This window comes from Xyrauchen texanus, chromosome 20 (genome assembly GCF_025860055.1).
Source record: "Xyrauchen texanus isolate HMW12.3.18 chromosome 20, RBS_HiC_50CHRs, whole genome shotgun sequence".
Lineage (NCBI taxonomy): Eukaryota > Metazoa > Chordata > Actinopteri > Cypriniformes > Catostomidae > Xyrauchen > Xyrauchen texanus.
In genome coordinates, this window is record NC_068295.1 from 40,874,512 (window position 1) to 40,894,562 (window position 20,051).

General features: G+C 41.1%; 1 protein-coding gene across 1 annotated transcript in view; it reads left to right on the top strand.

Annotated features, from left to right (window-relative positions):
• The window catches only part of dst (dystonin), a 273,043-nt gene that overhangs the window by 71,165 nt on the left and 181,827 nt on the right, over positions 1 to 20,051 (top strand). The window contains exons 7-8 of the mRNA XM_052150432.1: positions 7,138 to 7,215; positions 9,074 to 9,166. Coding sequence (XP_052006392.1) covers positions 7,138 to 7,215; positions 9,074 to 9,166 — 171 coding nt within the window. The remainder of the gene's footprint in view (positions 1 to 7,137; positions 7,216 to 9,073; positions 9,167 to 20,051) is intronic.

The window sequence follows — 20,051 nt, forward strand, 5'->3', positions numbered from 1 at the left end:
TGTATACATCCTGTTTACCCCGGCTTTGACCCTCGCTCCCCTCGACTACTCTCCCGGATTTGCCCCCTTTACTCTCTTTGATTCCCCAGCTTTGACCCTACGCTTCCACGACTACTCTTCACTGGATTTGCCCCTTGTTTGTACTTTTGCCTGCACTGCTTTTATTTAATAAAGCAGTTTTCTCCAACATTGTGACTGTCTCATCTTGCGTGTGTGTGTGCGGGTTACAGAATAACCAACCTCACCGTAGACAGTCACAATGCGTCACTCCACGGATTCGCGCAGCTCTCTAGAGCGGATTTTCGTGGCGCGTTCTGTGCGCGGATTTGCGGCTGGGAGAGATGACCACGCACTCACGGCCCAGGGACAGCAGGTACGCACTTTGTTTGATTTTTGTCACCCTGTTCTACCTGTGTCTGTCCCTGAGCCCGTTTATGCTCCCAGCACATTTCTGAGCGCCGTGAGCTCTTCGGGCACTTACCTAGAGTTTTCCGAGCAAGGCAGTGGTTGTGTAACTCATAACCCCGCCCTTGGCATTATGGACCCAGCGGCCCAACTCATGGGTTTGCATCAGGGGAGCCAAACCTTGGAGGCTTATGTGATGGATTTTTGTGTCCTGGCGTACCAGGTGAATTTTAATGAGGTGGCTCTGAAGACCATTTTTCAATGTGGACTGAATGAGCCAACCTCATCATTAATGCCTGGTGGTCGCTGCTCCCTCAACCTGGCTCAGTTTATTGACCTCGCCCTGCTGTACGCTGGTTCCTCGTTCACTGTGGGGGAGGCAGACACTGAACCAGTGCTCCACACCAAGGCTCCCGTCTCGAAGCCAACCACGGCCCCCGTCTCGAAGCCAACCACGGCCCCCGTCTCGAAGCCTACTACGGCCCCCGTCTCGAAGCCTTACACGGCCCCCGTCTTGAAGCCTTACACGGCCCCCGTCCTGAAGCCTTACATGGCCCCCGTCCTGAAGCCTTACACGGCCCCCGTCCTGAAGCCTTACACGGCCCCCGTCCTGAGGCCTTACACGGCCCTAGTCCCGAAGCCTTACACGGCCCTAGTCCCGAAGCCTTACACGGCCCTAGTCCCGAAGCCTGACACGGCCCCAATCCCGAGGCCTGTCATGGCCCCAGCCTCGAAGCCTGGCAAGGCCAGCGAGTCAACGCCCATGCCTGTCACGGCCCCAGCCTCGAAGCCTGCCACGGCCAGCGAGTCAACGCCCATGCCTGCCACGGTCAACGAGCCAGTGCCCACGGCCAACGAGCCAGCGCCCATGCCCGCCACGGCCAACAAGCCAACGCCCCTGCCTGCCACGGTCAGCGAGCCAGCGCCCATGTCTGCCACGGTCAGCGAGCCAGAGCCTGTAGCCTCGACTGTCCCCATGGCCACATCCCCTGTTGGCCGATGACGTAAGAGAAGGAAGAGGGCCCCTTCTCCCCAGTCTCGTCTTGTGCTCAAGACCGCAGAGAGTCCCTCAGAGTCTTCCACGACTCTGCCGACCTCTGCTCCGCCCTCAGAGTCTTCCACGACTCTGCCGACCTCTGCTCCGCCCTCAGAGTCTTCCACGGCTCTGCAGACCTCTGCTCCGCCCTCAGAGTCTTCCACGGCTCTGCAGACCTCTGCTCCGCCCTCAGAGTCTTCCACGGCTCTGTCAGCCTCTGCTCGCCCCTCAGAGCCCTCCCGGGCTCCGCCTCACGAGTCTCTCAGGGCTCCTCCTCTCGAGCCTCCAAGGGCCCCTCCTTACGAGCCTCCTAGGGCTCCTCCTCTCGAGCCTCCCAGGGCCCCTCCTCCCGAGCCTCCAAGGGCCCCTCCTCACGAGCCTCCTAGGGCTCCTCCTCACGAGCCTCCCAGAGCTCTACCCCTCAAGTCCCTCAGGGCTCCCCCTCCTTCCAAGCTTCTCACGGCTTCGCCTCTCGAGTCTCTCAGGGCTCCATCCCTCGAGTCTTTCATGGCTCCACCCCTCAAGCCTCTCACGGCTTCGCCCCTCGAGTCTTTCATGGCTCCACCCCTCAAGCCTCTCATGGCTTCACCTCTCGAGTCTCTCAGGGCTCCATCCCTCGAGTCTTTCATGGCTCCACCCCTCAAGCCTCTCACGGCTTCGCCCTTCGAGTCTCTCAGGGCTCCATCCCTCGAGTCTTTCATGGCTCCACCCCTCAAGCCTCTCACGGCTTCGCCTCTCGAGTCTTTCAGGGCTCCATCCCTCGAGTCTTTCATGGCTCCACCCCTCAAGCCTCTCACGGCTTCGCCTCTCGAGTCTCTCAGGGCTCTTCCGCCTCTCAGGGCTCCGCCCCTCGAGTCTTTCATGGCTCCTCCCCTCAAGCCTCTCACGGCTTCGCCTCTCGAGTCTCTCAGGGCTCCTCCCCCTCTCAAGCCTCTCAGGGCTCCCCCTCTCGAGTCTTTCAGGGCTCCTCCTCCTCTCAAGCCTCTCAGGGCTTCGTCTCTCGAGTCTTTCATGGCTCCCCCCCTAAAGCCTCCGTCGGCTCCACCTCCGGAGCCTTCCAGGACCCCACCTCCAGAGCCACCTACGGTGCCGCCTCAGACGGCTCCGCCTTTCACGGCTCAGCCCGGACTTCCTGACCCTCTCCCTGTCCTGTGGCCTCTTCCCTGGCCTTCCCTGGCTTCCTCGAGCACGCACACATGCACTCCGCGAGCGTGCTCGCTTCCCGCTCCCTCGTTCTGCCCCCTTGAGCTCGTACGCTCTTTTTCCTCCCTCGGGCTTCCACGCCCGGTTTTGCTATTACGAGCTCTCGCTCGTAAACTATCTCCCCCCTCTGACTCACATGCCCGCTTCAGCCAGAACATTATGACCACCTGCACTCACGCGCTTCCAATCCCCACACATTAGTGACACCTGCACTCGTCTCATCACTGATATTCGTTACACCCGCACCGCTCGTTAGTTCCCCTATTTAACTCACTATCCTTTCGTTTGTTTGGGGTTGGTTATTGTGTTTAGTTTCCCGCATCTTTGCCCCCCGCTAGTCTCGTCTAGTTTTGCCTCCTCTTGTCTTCCTCTTAGCTTGCCAGCTCCTCTTGTTCCCCTGTCTTTTGCTCCCTCTAGTCCCCTCTTGTATACATCCTGTTTACCCCGGCTTTGACCCTCGCTCCCCTCGACTACTCACCCGGATTTGCCCCCTTTACTCTCTTTGATTCACTGGCTTTGACCCTACGCTTCCACGACTACTCTTCACTGGATTTGCCCCTTGTTTGTACTTTTGCCTGCACTGCTTTTATTTAATAAAGCAGTTTTCTCCAACATTGTGACTGTCTCATCTTGTGTGTGTGTGTGTGCGGGTTACATCAGTGGAGTTCAAATCAAATAATTCAGTTTATATTAAATCAGTTCAAATCAAATTAAACAAATCAAATCAATGCAGTTCAAATAAAATCAAATTAGTTCAAATCAAAACTCTAATTAATTAAATTCAAATAAAATCAATTAAGTTGAATTCAAATAATTTAAAATCAAGCCAATTTAGTTTAAATCTTATAAAGTTCAATTTAAATCAAGTCATTTTAAATCAGGTTAATTCATTTAAAATCAAATCAATTCAAATCCAAATTAATCAGATCAAATCAAGTCAGTTCAAATCAAGTCATACATTTATTAATTTCGAAGACATTTATCCAAAGTGACTTGATCAATCAGGCACTCTTAAAAGATCGATTTCGATTCATTTAATTGAGAATTCCTCCAAAGCGTTCAGTGTTTCGTCCTGTCATTCTCTTTGCATTATGAGTTTTACAATCAATCTCATTTGACTATCTTCCTGAACTGATCTGTGAAGGGCTTTCTCATCATTGTACTTTTACTGGCCCCCTTTCTTTTCTTTAAACCTTCTCTCTTCTCCTCCATGTCTTCTGTCCTTCTCATTTTCCTCTTCTGTCATCTCATGTGTCCACCTGTCTTTGTGTTTGTATGTGTCTCTCTCTCTCTCTCTCGCTCTCATTCCTGTGGGTAAGCCAAGGGAGCGTGATTTTCTGAAGACGTTACGGTTGGTGAGTGCGGCCGAAGCATGCACGGTTAAGCGGCATGGACGTGCACAGGATGATGATGAGGATGATGATGAAGATAAGGGGGTAGGTGTGGACGTGTTCCCTACTGCCCCCTATGTAACAGGACTAATGCAGAGTGTGACGTGGATATTAACTGGATTATGCCAACTCTGAGAAACATGGCTTCTCAGTGGACTGTAGACATGTAGAAGTGTACAGATCTTAGCGAGATCACCAGCTAGTGAGGTTAAGATCTAAGGGGTGGGACATTACTATGTGCCATTGCAAAATGTCACCTCAGGGGGGTGCTGTGGAGTGCTCTAGAATGCACTAGCTTGGTCATTTATCAAGAGACACAAGATTGAACTGTAAACTTAAGGTCTGAGTCAAGTTCATTTCGCTTCAAGAATTTATTTTGAAGAACCCATAAAATCACAACTGGATTTTTGTGGCTTTTAGGGCATGACTGCTAGCTTTAACCCTTAAATGCATGAGTGTTTCGCCGAACATTATTGTATACAGTACAGTACCTCGGGTCTTAAGTGACCACGGCACGTATATCTATCACAAAAGTGTAAATATCAGAAAATAATGGAATAGAATATTTTGTTATATTTGTATGTTTTATTTCTCATATATCAAAGAGATGATGCAACAAATAATAGAACGGGATTAATTACTTCCACGCTGAAATTTATTAAGGCGCAACTGGTTTTCAAACACATATTGAGCTACACATAAGCAACACATATGTATTTTCTCAGGCACTGATTGAGTCTTAATAGACGTACAATTTACAGAATTTCAGTCGTACCTCTAAATGACAATAGTCATATCATACTGTTCATGTGTTGAACTTGCTATAGTTTACTTCCAAGTTGCTTCTTCATCACATAGCAATGTCAAATGTAAATCAAGTCAACCACTGAAAAACAGCGCCACCTTTAGTAAGAAAAAAAGTTTATAAAATGTACGTGTGGATAAGGTAAAGGGGGTGGAATGTGTTACCGGGACATTAAAGACCCGAGGTATGCATTTAAGTGTTAAAGGCAATATGTTGGAGTACACTTTAACACTGTAAAACTATTATCAGATGCATGCAAAAGTCTTTCTCTAATGGGACAATTGGCCACACATATTGATGACTCATCTTGTTCACAGGCTTTATATACACATTTTTGTCAAATAAAATGACCTGTAGAATGAAAATGTCCCTCCCCCTAGCCGTCGACTAGCAATAGCCAATTACAAATGATGTTTTTTTTTGGCTTGTCTTAAGCTAAAGGCTAGTGGCTATATTTAAACTAACTGTTTCAATAGAGAGCAACAGGGCCAATCTTGGTAATTGATGTATTTTTTCTAATACATTTTTTCAAAACTATTTCTTTAAAATAGAGTTCAAAGCCATGAACCAAACTAACCAGTTTCGAAATGAATCTCTGAATTGCAAACTTTGATGTAAAGCAAAAAATATTTAAGTATTTGAAAATTGGAATATTACGAGGAAATGAATCACTCGTCCCATCCCTGACTATAAATCTATTGAATGCAAGTTATCATTACAAGTGTAAAATAACATATATTTTAAGTTTATTGTACAATGTTCAAATACATACAAATATATATAATAATTTCAGATTGTAGGGAGACTCGATTATGTCATTTGCAATGCTTTATGCTTTATTCTGCGCTTGCTGCTGAGCTCTTCTACAGCGATGACTGGGACTTCTCTGGTTGGTGGATCTCTCTACAGGATTATGGGTAGTGTAGTTCTTTGGTGGGAATTCAACACCTAAACACATTTTTAAAATTTGTAAATCACAGTTTTATCTTGTGGATTCTACGTACTTAACAACCTCTAAAATCATGGTAGGTCTGTCTTGAAATGTTTAAAAATGATTTTCTCTGTGAGGAAAATGAATAGGATTTATGCATGCAGAACCAGACTGTTGCAATCTATAGCGAATATGTATTTGTCAACCATTTCTTGGGGTCTTACAATACATCGCATATACTTTTACTAAATTTACAACATTTACAAATTTGTCTTTCATGGAACAAGAGTGAATTCCCAGAGTTGGAAACCTCTTTGATTTGATAATACATCTTCTTTTGTCATTTCCCCTTGTTGTTTTACAATCAAAACACATGGAACTCACATCAGCCCTTTATTTCTAGCCCTACAGTACTGTTGCACTATTTAGCAACACATTGTAAAAGCTGTTTGATTTTTTCTGAGGTCATTCATCATCTGTTCAACTGTGGCCATTTCTCCTCCACAACACTGTATTGTATGTTAAACTTGATACAGTAAGTGCCGTTGAGAAAATGCACATAAAAAAACACCTTTTTCCATTAAGGAAGTGAATGGAGTGTATTTGGGGCTTGAGCTGGGCTGTGGAGATTTTTACCCACCAGAAAATCTGTTTTTCGGTGGTACATAAAAGGAGAATTTTTGATGAACCTTTTTTCAGACAATTACAGTTTATAGTGATCAAACCTGTCAAGCGCCAAAACAGACAAAACCTATAAGTAGCACGTATGACTTGTGCTCTATATACAGTATGTCAAATCTCATTCTCTATTTTGCATATTTGAACTGGCGAATCACGTTTATTTACAACACATTTTAGTTTCAGTGAATAACACACTAAATTTCAGTCTGTTCCTCACACAAAGCTATTGAATGGCTTTCAGCTTTGGAGTTGAATGGACTACTTTTATGGTTCCTATGATGTTTACTTTCCCTTTTTGAATCTTGACAACCATGGTCTCTATAAACCGTTGTTATATGTAAAAATATTTTAAAGTATTGTGCTTTTGTGTCCCACAGCATACAGGTTTGGAATGACATGAGGATGAGAACTACTTTCACTTCTACAGTGTAGCTGTTTCTTGTAAATTGATAACCAGCACAAGTCAATCTGTCCCACACTGACAATCAAGACTTTAACTTTTACCATGTTAGCTTCGCCTGTAACATTCAACAAGGAGATTTTCTTCTACTCATTAGCATTACTTCAGATTTGCAGCATCATAGGGTGGCAGTACATTTCTCTCCCTGCAGGCAGAGCTGCTGATGGTATGGGGCGTGTCTGGTGAAATGTACACTGACCTCTCCTGTCTCTCCTCCCCTCACAGCCGCGGGAGAAGGGCCGCATGCGCTTCCATAGACTCCAGAATGTACAGATTGCACTGGACTTCTTAAAAAGGCGGCAGGTAAGACAATGGAAAACAATACTACACAAAGCAGACTGATCATCATAGTGAAATGGGAAACAGTATGTTGACTCTTCTTTAGCTGAAATTGGTCTGTGCTTACGGAAATTCGAAACACTGCCCCCAGTGGACAAAACGGTAAGTGTTCTTGGGCATAGGGGCACGTGTGAGCTCGATTTTCCTGGCGAAATGTCCACGGAGGGGCGCCAAAAGCGAGTTGTGAAGTGAGTTGTTTTCAGCTATACATGATGTAGTACAGTGAAGATGAATGCATATTTGCTGAAAACATACATAACTGAAAAGAATCACATATCATTACTTAGAGCAGGTGATTATCTTTCAAACGAGCCCACACACAAGTTAATCAAAAGCATAGATCATTAGATAATACACATGAAACACAATGTTACATTTGTCCACCAGGAAATGGCGTCAAGTACATGACACAGACTCAATGATGACTCAAATGACACAGAATGAAACTTGTTCTGTGAAATCTCATTACTAAAATCATGTCTGCATGCTATGCAAACCTTTAGTCATTGTTCTTATGTACAAATATTATGTTGTATTTGTTTGGAAAGGCCTTTCCAGACATTTTTGTACCCTATGATAAATAATTTTTGTAATGCTATAAATATTGATTGCTTTGTCATATCAACACAACATTTTTCTCAGATACAGTTGACATGATTGGGAACAAAACAAAAGCAGTTTTTTGGAGCGCCCTTATTTACACCCAGAGATATATAATGTCAAATCAGAAAAATAAGTACATTTTTGGCATTTCTTAGGCTGAGTCACAGAATGTATCATAATCTATATCATTAAAAACTTTAATTTTTTGTCTAGTTAAAAGCCTTCAAAGGGTTTAAAGGGTTAATATCTTTAAAGATAACATGGAGGAGTAGGGCTCATTAAGTGAGCAATGCAGGATTGCATATTGATGTATAGCTAGAGCATTGTGACATCATAAATCATTTGCAAAAGCAATGCTACCGTAAATTACATTTGCCATTCAAAATTGTGCTGACTAGTTCCCACAGAGATATTTTACTGTTTCATCCTATATATGTCCATGTCACCTAAGTGACGGTAAATTGCACTCGAAGTCGGCTGAAGTGTGACATCAGTAACAGACACATGGACAATACACTAATGTTGTGTCCAGTGCTTTTGACTGCAGAATGCAATGATTGACCGATTACAGTTGGCTCATCAAAGAAGAGTTATGTCTGATTATTTTGATAGACATACTGCACATAACCCACATTCTTTGTTTTGGTAATATACCCATGACAACAATTATGCCCCTGTAAACATTCTGTTATCTTAAGCCCTCTTGTGGTAAACCACTAATAATGTTACATAACTGCCATAAACAGCACAATATTTGTATACATTGCATGATTGCTCGCACAATTGCGTTTCTAAGTTAGAATTAAACTGCTCTGTAAATTATTTCAGGAAAACAAGTGCACTTTTATTTACACTATAACATTATAAAAAGGCTTAAGAATGTTTGTGTGATCATGTGACTTTTTGTGCTAACATATTGTTAATAAGGTGTAAAGTATACTTACACATTATTCCCTCTGTGGAAATTATAAGTAATATAATATTCCTTCAATTACTTATGATCTCATGTGCAGCTGGATCACATTTAGAATAAAATCTTTATTAATTAGGCAACTGAACAACTAGCCTTGCATGTCATTATATTAATGGGATTGGGTTTTGTTGATTATGTAAATTACATGTTATATGCAATTAGTGTTTTTGCCTACATGTTATGATTGCAGAAAACTGCATGGTCGTATTATAATGTCACTCGTCTAAACTACTGTTGTGTTAACAGGTGAAACTAGTGAACATCAGAAATGATGACATCACTGACGGCAATCCAAAACTGACATTGGGTTTAATATGGACCATAATTCTGCACTTTCAAGTAAGTCAATGTGATCTCATAACAATAAAACATACTGTTTATTGGTTGAGTCAGATGTTTCATGTACTTCAAGTGCTAATTCAAAACATCAGTCATGCAAAGTGATGCAACAGTGATGATTGGCCAATATTTGCTGGTTTTGTTGTTGATTTGTTTGAAATATACAAAATCTCTAATGCATCTTACTTGTTGCTCCAGTTATTCATGACTTCGTTCTTGTCCTGCATTTTAGTTTTACATGGGAAGTTAGGAACATGAGATAAAATTAAAACTTCTTTCATTTTGTAGTTCATTCTCCGATCACTAGAGGTCAGACCTGACTTATGGATATGAATGTGCAGAACCACATTAGCTGATGTTGTGTTCAGCTTCTGTAAAAACACCAATGCTTATGATTTAAATGTTCATACCAAATCTGCTTTGATTTGTTTCACTGCTCTATTTCAGTTTTTCTGACATTACAGAGGATATACATTGTTCTGTATAAGGTGCCAAAATGTTGGAATGACCCAAATTTAAATGTCTGATTTTATAGAGGGTTAAGAGGACAAACATTAATTATGTTATTGTACAAACTTGGTTAAATCCCTAACCTGAGACCAAGTCTTTTAAGTGTTATTCCTCCAGAGCTTTCAAGCTACAATTAGGGTTGCCACCCGTCCCATAAAATACAGGATCGTCTCATATTTAAAGATTAAATGATGCGTTCCATATCTAATCTATACGGGACATGATTTGTCTCATATTTAAACGGGTCCGATGATGAACGTTGCAATCGTTCAAGATCATTAATTTAACCTTGATATTCATTTGAAATGTTGCCTACGGTGGGTAAGGGACTGTCTGAAAAGTCCACACATTGTGCTAAAATGTGCTAAAACTGTTGAGGGTGTGGTAAGGGGCCATCTGAAAACATCAGCCATCAAATCAGCCACCCTAGCTATATTACTCACTGACAGTTTATGGTAACACACAATCGAAACAATACAATACCATCGCAACCACCTAGCAACCACCCATAATACCCTGGCAACTGCCTAGCAACCTTCCAGAACACCTTAATAACCACCTTGCAATGCCCTAGCATCCACATAAAACACCTTAGCAACTGCTAGCAACACCCTAGCAACCACTGTTAGCTAGATGTACAACTTAAAATCTCTTTTCAAACTGTACACACAGGTATGCTCTCTATATAAGGCCTACATCTTCAGACTGCTAAAGTTTGTCAACATTCACTTTTCTAGTATAATCGATGTTGAGTTATCTGGTGGTTATGAAATATATTTGAATAATATCTCAACACAGATTATACTAGAAAAGTGAATCATGACAAACTTTGAATGTGTAAGTTTGTGCTTTCATGCAGGAACATTTCACAGCTTTGAATGAAATACTGAGATGTGCCAGTATCTTTAGTCATGTGATTTTCCTCAGTAACTACACTGCATGATTGACTGGGCATAATCGTGGAATATACATGTAGCAGCTGAACCTGGGAAATAGTTTGCATTGTATATACAGGATCTGTCTTGGATGTTTTTAATTATTCACCACTTTATGAAATATAATATAGAAATATAAAAGTGCTTTATATTTGCACTTGTTTTGTATTCAAGTGCTGATGTCATTCTACTTATAGCAGTGTTTTTCTTAGTCATTGAATTATAACTTAAAATGTTTCTGCCTTTTGGTTTTGCTTCCACTCAGTAATATTCCTGCAGTGTTTTTGCAGACTGCAGGGGTTCAGTGATCCAGAGTGAATTTGTGCTTTAGCTGTCATATGCAGAGGTCATGCAGAGGTCACACAGAGGTATTGCTGCAGCTGCAGTTTTGCAGGCCTGAGCTCGTGAGATGTTCCCTACATCAAATGTACAGTATATAAGACTGAGGTGCAGATGAGTGCGGTCTAAAGTGTGTTCATGCTGGGTGTGCTCTGTTGTGTTTGCACTACTTTGAATGGTCTGTACACACAAGATGCTGTGTAAAGTCACCAGGTTCAACCCAATAGAGCATCTTTGGGATGTGGTGGAACGGGAGCTTCGTGCCCTGGATGTGCATCCCACAAATCTCCATCAACTGCAAGATGCTATCCTATCAATATGGGCCAACATTTGTAAAGAATGCTTTCAGCACTTTGTTGAATCAATGCCACGTAGAATTAAGGCAGTTCTGAAGGCGAAAGGGGGTCAAACACAGTATTAGTATGGTGTTCCTAATAATCCTTTAGGTGAGTGTATATATATAATGTTATTAAGACTTTCCGCTAACATTTTTAGAATGTGCATTCTTCTGGCAACGTGGAAACACTTCTAAAATACTCAGTGTTTGAGTAGGATGAATAACTTTTATAAGCCGGTTCTTTTTAATCTACAGCAAGCAACATACTGTACAGCGTGATCAGCGTAGTCCGATTCCCAAATGAATAACTGTTATGAGCCAGTTCTTTTGAATCTATAGTGTAAACATACAGAAAACAGTGTAGTCTGATTCCCAAAAGAATGACTCTTATGAGCCATTTCTTTTGAATCAGCAGCACGACCACTGTAATCTGATTCCCAAACAAATAAATCTTGCTTTACTCTTATGAGTCGGTTCTTTTGCAAGAAACTGTTCTTTTAAAATATGAAATGTATTTCAAGTATTTCTTCGTAAAATTACTTAAAGAATCGTTAATGGAATTGGAATCGCTTGGAGGAATCGGAATCAGAATAATTAAATTCCTTATTATTCCCATTCCTATTGTTGGCAATAATGGTGCAGAGAAAGACACACCTCACCATTTAAGGTTTTGAACATAAGAAAACATTCAATGTGAACAACCCCTTTTCTAGAGTGCGAGACTGTCCCACCTCCCCCGCAGAAGATTATTAATATCTTTGACTCTGGTTGCATGTTCGGTTCGAGGTGATGTTATGAGTGAAGAATGTTAGCTGCAGCCCTTCTCAGTAGGGCACAGTGAAGTCAACTGAAGCCTTGATAAGAAATCAAACCAGCACTGATCTTCCCAATTCACATCTGCAGCATAGCCAGTAGCAATATCACCCTGTAGCTCAAGACCGGTTGCCCACTGAAGTTCAGCAGGATTGAGCCTAGTCAGTACCTGGATGGGAGACCTCATGGGGAAAGTTAAGGTTGCTGCTGGAAGAGGTATTTTGGAGACCAGCAGGGGGTGCTGTGTGGGTCCTAATTCCCCAGGATAGTGTTGGGGACACTATACTTTAAAAAGGCACCGTTCTTCGGATGAAATGTTAAACTGAGGTCCTGACTGTCTGTGGTCATTAAAAATCCCAGGACACTTCTCGTAGAGTAGGGGTGTATCCCTGGTGTCCTAGCCAAATTCCCCCAATTGGCCCTTGTCAATCATGGCCTCCTGATAATTCCCATCCATTAATTGGCTCTATCACTCTGTTACCTCCTCTCCACCAATAGCTGGTGTGTGGTGAGTGTACTGGCGCACTATGGCTGCCGTCGCATCATATAGGTGGATGCTGCACACTGGTGGTGGTTCAGGAAAGTCCCCTGTGTACTGTGTAAAGTGCTTTTAGTGTAGTGTCAGAAATGTGCTATATAAATGTAATGTTCATTCATTCATTCAGTCAGCAAGCAGGAATTCAAGAACAGCGTGCTCCAACAAGTTCACCATCATCGTTCTGGCAAACCACACTGACCCAGTCTCCCTAATGGCCCATCAAACGATCCACAAGGGCTCCCAAAAAATTGCTAAATGGGGAAAACCAAAAGAACGTGTTAAATAATGCTTGGGTCCATAAAACTTGCTGACAGGTAGCGTGGGGATGTGCAGTAGCACCTGCCGCTGTCACTCTCATGTAAGCCGTTGGGCATGTGGCGCTAGTGCATGTGAGCCTGTTCCCTCATGATCTGCAGTTGGAGAGTACATAGAGTTGTTTTTGATGGCTCTGTCCAGACATTAGCCTTTCTGTTATTTATTTATTTTTAGCTCTGTGGGCTCTTCTTGAGAAGCATCCAGTTTTGAATAGGTTTCCAACAAATTAAATATTGCAATTCAATGTACATCTGCTTTTTTTTTGTTGTTGTTGTGAATTTACAAATTGTTTGCAACTCTGTGAGAAATAACTTGTTCTACATTTTGCAGGACCTATTGACTCCTCATACAATATCCACAGCTGGCATCTGAATACTGTCTATTCAAACATTTAAATTAACAACATTTTCTGTTAACTCTCAATCAAGCAAAGCCTTTATGTGGTTTAAAAAGCTTTTGGCTTTCATTTTTGGCTGGTAAACATGCTTTGAAGTCCATGATTGAAGGGTGAATAAAGGATGTATGAAAATGTACTGCATATGAACATTGCCTCAAGGCGAATTATGCAGCAACATGATATTTGATCTCTCCTTTACTATTTTTTGGGGGGAAATATTACGAAGTAGGTTTTTCTTATGAAATTTGGAGTTTGCTATTGCTAAAGGTGGTGCCACATTGCTTGAGTGTCCTGACTGTAGCTATGCGGTTGCTATGGTGTTTGGAGTAGATTTTAGTGCACTTCTAGGTGGTTTCTAGGGTGCCCTGCATGGTTTTTAGGTGGTTATTTACTGGCCAAAGTCAAAAGAAACCACCCCCAAGTCTCTATGTTATTCTGGTGTTGAGATATGATTGGCACACATTGCTATGTGTTAGATAGGGTGTTTAATATTGGTTGCTAAGATGTTTCTCTGTGGTTACAGTGTTCTGAGTGTTTTACAGAATGTTGTTGTGCAGTTGCTATGGTGTTCTGATTGGCTACTGGGGCACTGCTACAGTAGCTGGTTGATAGGTTTTCCTGTGTGGTTGCTAGGATGTTGCTAGATCCTAAGGTGTACCTTAGAGTTCCTAAGAGTGTTTTATAGCATGTTGCTATGGGATTGCTATATTGTTCTGGGTGGTTGCTTGAGGGCTGCTAGTTGTTTTCTAGGGTGTCTTGCGTGAATGTAGCCATGCTGTTCCTACAGTGTTTGGACTGTTTTGTAGCATGTTGCCATGTGCTTAATATGGTGTTCTGGTATGGTTACTACTTCTACATTAGGCAGTTCCTAAGATGTTCGGATGGTTTTTAGCACAATGCTATGCAGTTGCTTAGGTGTTCTTGGTGTTTTGCAGTATGTTGCTATGGGTTGCTATGGTGTTCTGGATGGTAACTAGGGCACTGCTGCAGAATGGGGTTGCTAGGGTGTTGCTTTGCGGTTCCTAAGGTGTTCTGAATGTTTGGTATTATGTTGCTATAGGGATGCTTTAGTTGTCTGGGTGGTTGCTAGGGACTGCTAGGTGGTTTCTAGGGTGTTCTGCTTTGTTGCTAGGGTGTTTCCATACAGTTCCTAAGGTGTTCTAGGTGGTTACTAGGTCACTGCTACAGTAAGCGGTTCCTAAGCTGTTCTGAGTGTTTCTTAGCACATTGATATGGGGTTGCTATAGTGTTCTGGGTGGTTGCTAGGGGGCTGCTATGTGGTTTTTGGGGTGTCCTGCATGAATGCTAGGATGCTGCCATAAGATTCCTAAAGTATTCTGAGTGTTTTGCAGCATGTTGCTATTGGTTGCTATGGTGTTCTGGGTGGCTACTAGGGCACTGCTACAGTAGGTGGTTGCTAGGGTGTCCTGTGTGGTTTCTAGGGTGTTGCTTTGTTGTTCCAGTTTTCTGAGAGTTTTGTAGCACATTGCTATGCTATTGCTATAGTGTTCTGGGTGGTTGCAAGGGCAATGCTAGGTGGTTTCTATGGTGTCCTGCGTGAATGCTAGGATGTTGCCATGCAGTTCCTAAGGTATTTTGAATGTTTTGTAGCACGTTACTATGGGTGTAGTTGCTCTAGTGTTCTGGGTGATTGCTAGGTGGTTTAGAAAGTGTCCTGTGAATGCTAGGATGTTGCTACGTGGTTCCTAAGGTTTTTCTTAGCATTTTGCGATGTGCTTACTATGGTGTTCTGGGTGGTTACAAAGGAATTGCTACAGTAGGCAGTTCCTAAGGTATTCTGAGTGTTTTTTTTAGCTCATTGCTATGTGGTTGCTAAGGTGTCCTGAGTGCATTCTAGCACATTGCTGTGCGATTTCTATGGTGTTCTAGGTGGTTGCTAGGGCACTGCTAGGTAGTTTCCATGGTGTCCTGCTTGGTTGCTATGTGGTTATTGACTGCTCAAATGTGCCTCTATGATATTCTTGTGAAGAGATTTGGCTGGTGGTTGCTAGGGTTATCTAGGTTGTTGTCAGTGTTTTACGTTGTTTCCAGGGCTTTTCTAGGTGGTGGTTTACTGGTCCCAATCAAAAAAGGCCACATCCAAAGTCTCTGTGATATTGTGGTCCATGTTCTGTGGGATTTTTGACCTGTTTAATAATTTTCCAGGTGAAAATAAGTCTGATCACTTATAAAAGTAAGAGCACACCTCTCCTCAATAAGCCTAAATGTTTTGATGTATAATTCATGTCTGTAGCTCAAGCGATGTTCAAATTTCAAAGTTTAAGACTACTATCAACCTCTAATTAACTTAAATAAATACCACCAGGTTTAAATTAACATACCTGATAACAATACAATTGAGATATGTGATATGATATGATCTGTTGTGATTAAGCACGTTCATATCTCTAATATAATTTATCTTCCTGGCAATCTTTGTGTGAAGCACTGGACTTAAACCATTCCAGAGGCTTTTCTCTAGATTTGAAACAGATTAAAAAGTAAAGATAGAGCTTTGTGGTATGGGGCGGCACAGTTTGCCCTGTATTTGTCGAGTCAGCCACGCTGTCCTGTTATTTTTAAAGCCCACATGATAGCCATGACTCTCTCAGCCTGGTACGTTCTGTTTGAATGGCTCAACTTGCTGAGCAGAGCTTTCACACGGGGCACACAATTACCAGAAGCCCTCGGATGAGAGTCTATCCCACTGCCCTCCCCTTCCCTCTCTCCTGTCTCTGACCACAAAGTCAGTATCTGGAAACTCAACACCAGCAGGGCTCTGGTGGTGGCTGTGTTAACACATGAGGGCTGTGATGTGACCTCAGCTGTGTGAGTTTATGTCACTTGCTAGGAGCCTCAACCTCCACAGTGTTTGTTGTGGAGTATCAGGGCAAAGGGTGCCGTTTCAAAGGTCACAGAGATTCAGAAGGGCCGGGCTGTGCAACAACACTGACTAACGCGAGAGACAGGAAACAGAATCGTGTTTTGAGTGTCTTGGTCTCCCAGTGGAAATCGCATCTTCTGCTTTTGATGTTTGGGACTGCTTTTGGATTATCTGACATCACCTCCGTACCTCAACTCAAGTAGGGATGGCTGCTTCCCACTGGGATAAAATATATTTTGAACTTGTTGAACTTGTTTAGAGCTTGCAGACAGGAGGGACACTTTTGTTTGATTGGCAGTGTCAGTAGCATGAGCGACCATCATGGGTAATATGTGTGGATGTGTTAGGGGGTCCAAGGAGGAATTTTACGTCGATCCCACAAAAGCCCCAATCAGCCCCGCTCCCAAAGTTCTCAGTGGTCATCGGTACTTTCAACGGAGGAAGAAGAGGAAATCTGCCAATTATTCTCCGAGGGATAGCTGCAGAAGTGACATTCTGGATAATAGTCTCAATCTGATCAATAATTTGAACTCAAACCAAGATGAGGTTTCAAGACCAATGCAGGATAGTATCAGCCAAGGGGTCTACGTTGGAGAAATCCCAGTTCTCCGAGGTAAAACTTGTGGAAGACCTGGTACCCATTGGCTTGACAAGGACAAAATCCGACCCACTTTGGAGCGCAATCTACATGGTGTCACCAAGAGCTCAAGATGCATTGCTTCAAAGGATGGGCTTTTGGAGAAGAAACCTCTGCAGAGACAGTTGAGGAGGGCGGTGAGTTTTGGGGCGGTTGAACATATGCTCCAGACTTTGAGAGGACATGGCTCCTGGAAGAGCAGCGTGGATCAGCGGCTGGAGAACGTGCATGGGCTTGCCAAAATTATATGGGACACTCAAGTGCACAGGAAACGAAGGAGGGCCCTTAGTTGCTCGGGAGGTTTAGTTTCCCAGGCTTCTCTGGAAAATTTCCAGCAAGACCTTTACCATGCTTCTGCTAAACACCAGGAGGTAATGCAAGCATCCGTCAAAATATTTGACATCGTTTAAGATGTGACAATGCAGTTTGAAAGAGGAATAATGGTCCATTAGGCATAGAATGTGAAACATATTTTGGTAGTAATTTTACTTACTTTACATGTTTTTTTTCAGTGGAACACAAAAGGAATAATTTTTTAAGGAAAGGGTGATTATCACGAAACCTGCCAAGAAAATGTTCCGATCCTTTATATATAACATTTTCCAAACAATGTTTTAAAAGCATTAAAAACATATAAGAAATTATATTTTGCATATAGAAAATGAAGCCTGTTTTTAGTCCAGTAGTATTTTTAACACTGTGATTTTTATTACATTTATGGATTCTAATTACCACAATGCAGCAGAAGAAAAAAAGATGGTCATTTTAATTTTCTCATTTCCATAATATAAAAAAATTATTATATCTAATTTAAATGGGAAAGTATTTATACATCTTAGTAGTGCTCCTTTCGTTTTTGATGATTATATTTGAAAAAAAAAAAATCATTGTACAACATGTTGAGGGCACAAATGTAATAAACTTTCCTAAATGTAATGATGGCCCTAAACATAATACAATGTAGTCCTTAATGAAACATTGTTAATCTGTGTTCCTAAGCGTAATAACATTTGTTTCTAAATGTAATTAAAGGCTGATGAAAGTTTTTTATACTGAACTGTATATAAAGTAATAAACCATTTACCTTCATTAACTATACTAACATGATGCCATTATACTCACTATCATTAGCTATCAAAAATCATAGCTAGTGTATAAACAGTTTATCTGATGTCTTTACTAATATATATGTAAACGCAAACTTAAACTAGCCTCCCAAAAATATACCAGGAATCCTTTTGCATATCAATTTTAACTGCATATGAATGATTTTTAAATGTATTTGGAAAATAATTATTACTTATTCATCAATAAACCAATTTATAACCCCTTAACAAAGGGAACTTTAATGTAAAGTGTTATCATTATTTCAGTTAGAACTTTAATTATATTTCAGATCAACAGTTATTTCATTTAGAACCTTTATTACATTTAGAACCAAATGTTATTACATTTAAGTTCTTTATTACATTTGGGGTCAATTATTACTTATGTGCCCTCTACACAATAACATATTTTTACTTTAATACAATGTTATGATGATTAGAATAATCATTCAATTACCATAATTAGTTAAATCATAAAAGTAAAATATCCGGACGTGTTACAGTAATGAGAATTGGGAATATAATAATAATAAATAATATTTTTTTAATAAATTATATTTTTGTGTTTTATATATATATATATATATATATATATATATATATATATATATATATATATATATATATATAAATGTACTGATGTAGAATATATATATAAATGTACTGATGGATTTCCTCAATATTTTCATTTGTATTACTTGAGAGTATTGCCGGTAGTGGTTAGTCACAGTTGACATGTTTTGGTGTGCTTGGTTCTTGGCTCAGTGTTTCCATACCTGCAGTTTAAACAACATGTGCTTTACTCCCTTCTGACAATCTATAATTATCCTGTGGCAGAGGCAGATTCATTTAAGTTTACTTCACTGTCAGCATGTGCGCTATGGACTTATTTTCCACTTCAGAAACTGTGAATGATTGTTAAGCTGTTGGCTTTTATATTTGATGATGCAGTATAATGCTTTCTTTGAAATAGTAGGTGTTGTTTGGCTTTTTCTTAGCAGTGTAAAGTCATGTGAGAAGATATCTATTGGTCAGTGGACACAGACCATTACCAGTCACTGTTCATTAGTTACCATCGATGTAGTTCACTGCAATATTCCAAATACTTAATGTAATTTATTGCCAACATAGAGACTTATAAATAGCTTTGGTATATCAATGATCATGTGAATCAGCTCGTGGCTATTTGCACCAGCTGAACTTCAGTGCTGAGACAGCAAAATATAGCCTAATATATATATCATTCTTTTTTAAAGGCCAAATTACAATATTTGTTAGAGGACTAATGATGCATTGTGTTTTTTTGCACTAATTGAACATATATGTATATGTAGGGAAAATGCATTGTGTAGTAATGTGCACATTTACACTAGTAATCCAATTTTTTAATTCTGCTGTGCTCTTATCCAAACCCCTTTTCACCATTGTCTGCAATTAACCGAATTATTAACAATTAATAACAAATTATGATTAGGAATCTTGATGGATTGATTCAAAATTGTTTGAGAAATAATCACGAAATATCAATGAATCATTTTCATCTCTGATAATTTTAGATATGTTTATGATTAATAAAATAAACTTATACAGTATAACAGTATAATTCTGTGCAACCATGTTTATTTTTCTTTTCTACATAAACTTTTTATAGAAACCCTTCATCTGGGAAATCTGCCTACTTAACTTTAGAGCGTTGTAATGGAGCCAAATCTAAGACATTTCAAACTAAGTCCCCAGTGTGTTTCAGGGCTCCAAATCCTATTATTTTCTGTATATTATTGGGATTTTAGTTAAACAATAAATTGCATCTGTGATTTGAGTAATTTCTGCTGGTAATATTAATCTGCTGGTAGACTGTGGCTATTCGCTCTCCTAAAGCTATCGCGAAGCTGCATTCATGATTCGCGTCAGGGCATCAACGCCAGCGTTAAGTGGTGCTTTGAACTCCACATGAAAAGCGCTTGCAGTCATAAACGTCTCCTTCTGCTATTTGGTGATAGTTAAGAATATACGTGCTTCTGTGTTCATTAAAATGCACCTTTTATACGCTGACAAATACTTGATTTCAATCACA